The sequence below is a fragment of the Podarcis melisellensis genome (assembly GCF_964234715.1).
Source record: "Podarcis melisellensis genome assembly, chromosome: 9".
Lineage (NCBI taxonomy): Eukaryota > Metazoa > Chordata > Lepidosauria > Squamata > Lacertidae > Podarcis > Podarcis melisellensis.
Genome location: NC_138541.1, coordinates 35,405,902 through 35,414,403, shown reverse-complemented (window position 1 = coordinate 35,414,403; position 8,502 = coordinate 35,405,902). Strand labels below are relative to the sequence as shown.

The 8,502-nt window shown below is 47.8% G+C and overlaps 1 protein-coding gene across 2 annotated transcripts in view; it reads left to right on the top strand.

Moving 5' to 3' along the window:
* Window positions 1-1,888: 1,888 nt before the first annotated feature.
* RNF150 (ring finger protein 150) overlaps window positions 1,889-8,502 on the top strand; it is an 82,863-nt gene continuing 76,249 nt past the window's right edge. For both annotated transcript variants that reach the window (XR_014171843.1, XM_081926125.1), the window contains exon 1: window positions 1,889-2,873. Coding sequence is in view for 1 of the 2 variants with exons in the window: in XM_081926125.1 (XP_081782251.1) it covers window positions 2,342-2,873 (532 nt within the window). In the remaining variant the exon portion in view is untranslated. The remainder of the gene's footprint in view (window positions 2,874-8,502) is intronic.

Genomic DNA, 8,502 nt, shown 5'->3' with positions numbered 1-8,502 from the left:
CACACTCCATATGTTCCTGCTTGTTGAGTAGCTTCTGATAGGAAAAGATGCAATTATGTGCCTAACCTCGTTGCTGTAGGGAGGGAAACAAGTCTTTAAAACTTGAGCTTGGAAAGTGGATCAGCTGCAGACATGGTTTTGTAGCCACCTACAGTCCTTGACTAACAGCAGAAATCCCATGCTGTGCCTATGAATACACACGAGGAAACCTTGGCTGTGGCTCCCAGAGGGCTGATTCACACATGCATCACTGGATGACTCACCGTTTGGTGAGTCACACAGCTGAATGTGTGATTTGCTGCATTGAAGACCCTTGCGCTGAAGGCGATGGCAAGATACAGGAAAACTGATGTACAAGATGCGATGGCTGTTCCAGACCTGTAACTCATTGCCCCAGGCTGTCCACATGCACCTGCTCCCCCCTCCTGGATTTCTTTGTGTCCTTCTCTCTGCAAGCTTTGCAAACAAGTGCAAAGAGCAGTACAGTGGTACCTCGGGTTACATATGCTTCAGGTTACATACGCTTCAGGTTACAGACTCCGCTAACCCAGAAATAGTGCTTCAGGTTAAGAACTTTGCTTCAGGATGAGAACAGAAATCGTGCTCCGGCGGCGCTGCAGCAGCAGGAGGCCCCATTAGTTAAAGTGGTGCTTCAGGTTAAGAACAGTTTCAGGTTAAGAATGGGCCTGTGAAACGAATTAAGTACTTAACCCGAGGTACCACTGTATAGATCTATTGAACGAATCCCAGCCTGCATTTATATTCTGTTCCTTCCCCATTTTGTCTAGGATCCGGTCTCTATCTGATGAGCGCACACTTTTCCTAGGTGGGTTCATTCATAAGATTTGTGGACAGACCTCCTTCCACTTACCCTCTCCATTTAAAAAAAAGGGAGGAGCATTTTTGTGCAAAAGCAATGTTACACCAGCTACAAATGCTTTGGCAATGCTTTTTCTGTCTGATGGGTGAGGGTTTCTTAAAAAAAACCTCAAAATGTGAGTGAGCAGAGATCAAGGGATAACACTGAATGAAAGCTTGTATGAATGGTTACTGAAGAGTTACCAGGATAGTGAAGCAGTTTGGGATAAGTTGGTGCAAATCCACTTACACCATGCTGCTTGCACTCATTATGACCTGCAGCAGAATGAGCTCCCTGGGGGAACCAAGGTGATAAAGTGGAACATACCACTTCAAACTCCAAGCGGGGGCTTGCCACCCCCCCCCAAATATTCCCTATAACCAGTGCTTTTTTCTGGTGGGATGCAGGGGTACGCATACCTCTAAACATTTTGTGAATCTTTGTACATTTACTGTATTTATTTTTCCTGATTTGAATTATAAAATTGTGATCTTCTTGAGCCAAAATGAGAGCACCCCTAAACATTTTTTTTAAAGTGCTGCCTATAACCACAATTTAAAAAGCAACAAAACCTGCCTGGAAGTTATTTTATTTTCTCAAAATCACCCCAGCATATCAGGCTGAAAATTCTCGATCTGCCTCTTGCTCTGCTGTGACAAGCTGTCTCCTCGTAGAGATTTTCTTCTAGAAAGCCGTTCACAGAGGCCTTCCCTCCCGCGCGGGTGCAGTCCATTCTCCCACCTGCGGGGACTCATTCGGACGAGGCCTCGGGACCTCTCCCCAGTTCACAGGGGACCAAGCGGGCTTCGCTGCTCGTCACCTTTCCTCTCTCCTGCAAACGGGGCCCGGGCAGGCTGCCTTCCCTCTGTCTGCCGGCAGGCGTCCTTCCTTCCCTTCGGAGTCGAGAGACCAGCCTCGCAAAAGCCGAGCAGCTGCAAGCGGGAGCTCTTGACATCACATGCAAGCTCCTCCTGCGCTCGACCTCCTCGCTCCCCCCTCCAACCTTAGCTCCCCTCTTTTCCCGCCCCTTCTACCCCCCCACCCTCCAAAACAAAACATCTCCTCTGGCGTGAGGCGGCTGGGAAGCCCGCAAGGCGAGGGGGGATGAGGGAGCTCCAGAGCCGGAGAGGCCGCCGGAGCAGCGCGCTGCCTCTCGGGGGCTTTTCCCTCAGCTGCGAAGAGGCCGTCTGCGCCCGCGTCTCTGGGGAGCCCAGCTGGCACTGAGAAGGACCCGCTTGGCCGGGCGCGCCAGCCAGTCGGCCGCCTGCCCTTCTTAAGCCGCCCGAGAGCGAGCGAGCGAGGAGGACGGGCCGACGGCAAGCGAGGCTGCGCCGCCGTCCGCTTTTGTTTCTTTCCCCCGCGCGCCCAGCAGAGGAGCTGGGAATGCCGAGTGGGTTGCAAAGGTGAGGGCGCGCCGCCTGCCTCCTCCGCCCGGGCTGGCGTGTCCCCGCGCGCCTTCTCCACGCGCGCGCGCGCCCCCACATGCAGACACGCGCGCGGCGGCGGCGGCGGGGGGGCGAGCGGGAGCAGGAGGCGAAGATGGCAATGTCCGTGATCCAAGCGTGCCGCAGCCTGGCTCTCTCAACATGGCTGCTTTCCTTTTGTTTCGTGCATCTGCTGTGCCTGGATTTCACCGTGGCCGAGAAAGAGGAGTGGTACACGGCCTTCGTGAACATTACTTACCCGGATCCTGGTGGCGGCGGCGGCGGCGGCGCAGGCGGGGAGTTGCGTAGCGAGAAGACCGAGTGCGGCCGCTACGGGGAACACTCGCCCAAGCACGACGTCTGGGGCCAGGTGGTGATGACCTCGGCGGCCGCCGACCGGCTAGCCTGCGACCCCAACGCCAGGTTCGCCGTGCCCGGGCCCGGCAAGATCTGGATCGCGCTCATCCCCAAGGGGAACTGCACTTACAAGGATAAGATCCGGCACGCCGCCGCGCAAAATGCCTCGGCCGTGGTCGTCTACAACGTGGGCTCCAGCAACGCCAACGAGACCATCACCATGCCCCCCGCAGGTGAGCGGGTGTTGGGGGGGGGAAGGTGCTGAGCCACAACCATCCCCTCCCCCCCAAAAGTCCCACAGTTTGAGGATCTCCCTGCTGGACAGTTTAATCGCACCCCTCCTTGGACCATCGCACCCAACCAGCCTCCCAGGATGTTATTAATAGCCAAGCCAATGGCCGTGGCCGGGGTTAATAACATCCTGGGATCTGGGTGAAAAACAGGCAGCGCTGTGTGCTTTGCCTCGCCATAAGATGAGTTTTTGGCTATTTCTCTCTCTCTCTCTTTGACCCCCCCCCTCTCTTCTTGAGCTGGGGGAAAAAGAGGGGGAAGGCTAGTGGAGTGAGTGATGGGGCGCATCTAAGAGCTGGCCTTTGAATAGCTTGAAGCTAAATGACAAGGGATGCACGGACAGCTTTTGAATGCAGGGGAGCAGGAAAGTAATAAGGGGAGGCAGGTCAGCAGTTTTGGGAAGGGTAGGGGGAGAAAGGTTGTAGCAGTCAAGGATCCAACCAGGTGGAAGACAAAAGGGAAGAGGACAGGTACAAGGCAGAAGGGAAACCCCAGAAAGGGGAAAACCTGCTGGAGTGATGTGCATCTTGGCAATAGGGAATGAGAGGTTAGTGTGTCTGGTGCAGGGAAGGAAAGGGCAATGTGTGGCCCTCCAGATGTTGCTTAGACTCCCAACTCCTCTCAATCCCAGCCAGCATAGACTATGGTCAGGGATAATGGGAGCTGGAGTCCAACCACATCTGGAGGACATTCACATATCCTGCCATTTGATTTCACTCTGAGCCTTTTTCAGTGGCCATTCGAGATGTGCACATTACTTTCTGTGTTCCTTCAAATTCATTCATGCTACATTTGGGCTTGTGGGTGCAGCCCTTTGTAATGAATGGTTGAACTATGTTGATTAAACAGTGGGCTGATACAACAGCACCTTTCAATATGTCTGGGAAAGTTTGAAAGTTCTGGTGTTTTAAGCCACTTCCCGAATCCCAGGAGGTTTGTGATTTCTGTGTATAGTGCTGTTGCTGTAAGCCTTTTTCTGGCTTCTTTGCCGTCGCTTGTTCTGGCTGTGCAAGCACTGTGTCAAGAGAATGAGCTATTCAGGATGCCAGGAACACAATTAGGTTAATTACTATTAGAAGATTTTACTTGGAAAATGCAGTCTTAGTACAATATCTGCAATTCCTGTGACACGGATTACTGTCTAATTTTAGGTACTATACACACATGCAATGTTTAAATCCACTTTTAGGCTTCTTTGAATTCTGCTAAGGCTTCTTTGCAACACACAGAGTGTAGATGTTTATGTGATGGTGCTCTTGGATATATTCCAGTTTGTCATATGGAACAAAAATAAGTACAAAATATCAGTATGCAAGAACAGGCTGTATGATGAACATGTGCTCTTATTCATTATCAGCATTTGAAAATGTTGTGTTTTTAGAAAACACCAAGAGTTGTTGTTTGGGGGCAGGGCCCTACATGGTCAAGAGCTACTTGCTTCTTATTCCAAAATACCGCGCTATGGAGAATCAAAATGGCACTTTTGAATTCGGGTTGTACACATCTTGCAAATCAGCCTAGGTAAATATATTTCTTCTTTAGTAAGAACCACAACATTCAATAGGTATTAGATTGGGGTTGCAGTTGTTCCTCCTTAGAGGGGAACCTAGAGGAAAGTTTGGTAGCAAAACATTAGCATTATTTTAACAGTAATTACTAAGTTGTAGACCCTGACAGGTAGGGAATATACCAGCCGCAATATTTGGTTGGACCTTGAGTTGCCACTATGGAAACAGCCCAGTTTGGTCCAAAGGACTTCAAAGACTCTGTGATTCAGCTCAGGGTCTGAATCTTCTTCAGAAAAATAAGGCTTTGTTCTCACCTATGCACTGTTGAGAAATTTAAAAAATGTTCCAATGTTATTCCTTTTGAAAGAGATACATGATTTATGTGGGCAAAGTAGCCCCTCCAAAGTGAATAAAATTTGACAAATTACAGGCAAATCAATAGTGTTTTTTGTGGCAGGTGCCTTTTAAAGTTTAATCTTTTTTCTTTTTTTTAGAATAACATTTTATAGTTCTCATATTTTGCAGAAATGGATAAAATTTGCAGGCATGGTAGTCCCTTCTAAGGGGATGTATCCTACCAAAGAAAGATAGCTACTGCAGATTCCTCATAAGGACAGCATTTGCAGTTTGGGGATGCAAAGAAAGAAAGAAAGAAAGAAAGAAAGAAAGATTTATTATGCTTATTGGTCACTAGTAGCATAGAAAGTTAGTAATGGGCAAAAAAAGCTGGGGCAGCACACAGAGAATAGAACAATAAATTCAAAGAGATTCATTTTGTCTCTGCTAGTGTTTTGAGGCGATTTATCTGAAAATAGCAGAAGTGCCCCTAGGTGTGAAACCTGCCAAATTACATACAAATGGGCCTAGGAGGTTTTGTGCTAGCTTCCTTTAAGTTGACAGTGTGTGTGTGTGTGTGTGTGTGTGTGTGTGTGTGTGTGTGTGTAGACTGAAGACTGAAAGGGATTCTTTTTCTTCCCTGTGGTTTTGTTTGTGGTCAAAAATTCAGCAGCATTAGAGAGGTGCTACTGCACATAGAGCTGCAAACAAAGTATTTTGCTTTGAGGAATAGGCTAATGTGGGCATTGGAAACTTGCTCTTTGTGAACCCATATCCCACCCGAAATCCTATCGGTCATGGCACCCTCCCAGCTGTGCCAGTGTTGTTGTTTGCCAGATTGGGATGTGTCCAGCAGAGAGACAGTGAGGAAAACATCAAGTTGGTGGTGGGAACAAGGGTATGTGAATTTTGTGCACCACCAGTGCAGTCTTGCCCTGGCTCTCTCCATCCTTTACAGGTATGTGATGACAGCTCAGGTGGTATAGTGCCCTGGAACATTCTCCCTGCTTAGCTGCTTCCTACAAAGCAGGTAGGTTGTATATCTAGGTTCTGCTGTGAACACAAAGCAAACCCATATTCTCTGCTGTTTGCTCCCACTGCTAGTTCTGCCAGCCTGAGAGAGAGAGAGAACTTGCAGCTGTTGAATGTCATCACTATTTCTGGCTACAACAGAGAAGGTGCATTTCAGCTTAGTGGGTGGAGCCCTCAGAGAGCCATCTCTCCCGCTGCCCCCACCTCTTGCCCTGACCAGGCACAAGGTAGATGAGGACAACACACTTTGCTAAATGTGTGTGTTATTGTTGTGTGGTACTTTTCTGCTTAAGCAGTGAGTGTTTATTCACACAAAATAATACTTCAGTAAAAGACCCTAGTGTGTATGTGGAAAAGAGGCACACAAGGACAGTAAGCACTAAGTAATATTAATAACAATCATGGCTGATAAATGAAAATAATCACTTGGGACATGGCCACACATGGGAGAAATAATATCATTAAAAACAAGAGGTTGAGTGATACAGTGGTACCTTGGGTTAAGTACTTAATTCGTTCCGGAGGTCCGTATTTAACCTGAAACTGTTCTTAACCTGAAGCACCGCTTTAGCTAATGGGGCCTCCTGCTGCTGCCGTGCAGCCGGAGTATGATTTCTGTTCTCATCCTGAAGCAAAGTTCTTAGCCTGAAGCACTATTTCTGGGTTAGCGGAGTCTGTAACCTGCAGCGTATGTAACCTGAAGCGTATAACCCGAGGTACCACTGTAAACAAATTTTTAAAAAACCTATTTGTATTGATTGAAAAATATTACACAAAGTTGTGCAGAAACAAAGGCCTCCAAACTACAAGGCTAACTAAAACACTGCACTCTGTGACAGTAGGACGGTCCCCTGTTTCAGCACCAAACTTGAAGGGCAGGCTCATAGCCTTAGGAACCTGCAGTAGTTTCTCTCTGCTCCCACAACCCTTTTCTGTGTCACCTAATGCCAAGGGCTCGGGATTCCCACTGCCTTACGGTGATCTCCTTGAGTGTTGGAGAGCAGCCAGCTGACTTCCGAGACTTTTTGCAACTTCAGCCTGTCTCCTGTCTGCTCATCCAATCACTTTGACAACCCCTGGTGTAGCCCCAAGCAGCCTAAGCCACATGGTGGGAGGATAAACAGCCTCCGAGTGTGCGCTGAAATCAGTACAGCCCAGAAATCCAATTAAGCAGTTTATTCAAATTGAGTACAGTGGTACCTCAGGTTAAGAACTTAATTCGTTCCGGAGGTCCGTACTTAACCTGAAACTGTTCTTAACCTGAAGCACCACTTTAGCTAATGGAGCCTCCTGCTGCTGCTGCTGTGCCACTGCTGCATGATTTCTGTTCTCATCCTGAAGCAAAGTTCTTAACCTGAGGTAATATTTCTGGGTTAGTGGGGTCTGTAACCTGAAGCGTCTGTAACCCAAGGTACCGCTGTAGAAGTAAAGAAAAGGGGTGTGGAGGAGAAATAGCAGGTACGAAGCTCAGAGTTGAAATAAAACACTGCACCAGACTAGTGGTCTTAAATCATCCTACACTTTATCCAAATGAACATTGCAAACTTACTCTCAGTGGTCACTTCTCGCACTGGAAGTTTCAAGCATCAGTTGTGAGTTGGGGAAATCAAGAGGGACAATGTCTGTATGGCCAAGGCCCATTTTAAGGGCTCAGGGTCCACAGTAGGCTTAAAGGCTAAAGTAGTTTCCATCTAATCAGAGTTCAGGTGTGCCTGCCAGGGAATCTGTGTGTGTGTTGGAGAAATGGTAGACGCCTCCTGGAGGCACAGCAAGGAGGTTATTACACACACAGAAATTCTCCCAGGATTCATTTGTCTTCTTGCTAGAAAGGATTTAATTATGAATTTTGTGTGTTTAAGAAGGGATATGCCTTATTCTCTAGGTAAAATGGTGAGCAAGGGACCAGACTGTTCACACGTGCTGCTCAGGAGAACAGGAACACTTGGAACATATAAAATCAGAATGGGGTTAAAGGATCAAAAATGTTGGACAATGATTAGAAAAGGGTGCCTAAGGGAGGGATGCCTCCAAACTTCATCAAAACTCTTTCTGATGTATTTTGCTCTGTAGAACAGAACAGCAAAAAATCAAGAAGTAATAATAGTGAGAAAGTGCATATTCCTTCAGCATCTCTCCCTCCAAAGCACTAGAATTGGAGAGTGCAGGTGCCTTGTGGAAAGGATGCTGCTTGCACGCTTGGCCTGTTGGTCATGAATGAGCTATCCCTTCCCATTCAAGATCCTGGCATTTTCTTAAGCTAGAGGCATAAGTTTGATTTTGCAAAGCCGTACCTTTTCTTCACCTGTGTTTTCCTTTTATGGAAAGCTTAGATGCATAGTTTCACATTTTGCAGACCCCTGTCTGTAGCATGGTTGGGCTTCTTCTTTCTTTTTTGGCATCTGAGTCACTAAGGTGCCACAAGGTGATTCGCAATACAGTATCTCCTCTAACTCAGAGCACCTGGCTTGTGCGGATACTGCTACACATTGGAGAAGCCAAGAATCTCTCCGAGGTATCCGGATTCAGCACAAGATTTGTCTGTAGCTGCAGCTTATCCCTACTAGGCCTCATGAAACTTAATAGGACATTCCAAGTAAATGTGCATATGTACTGGGGTATTAAAGGCACACAGTAAGGAAATCAGAACTTGCTACAGAAATACTGTGATGCAACAGCTACTGTACAGGCTACCTGA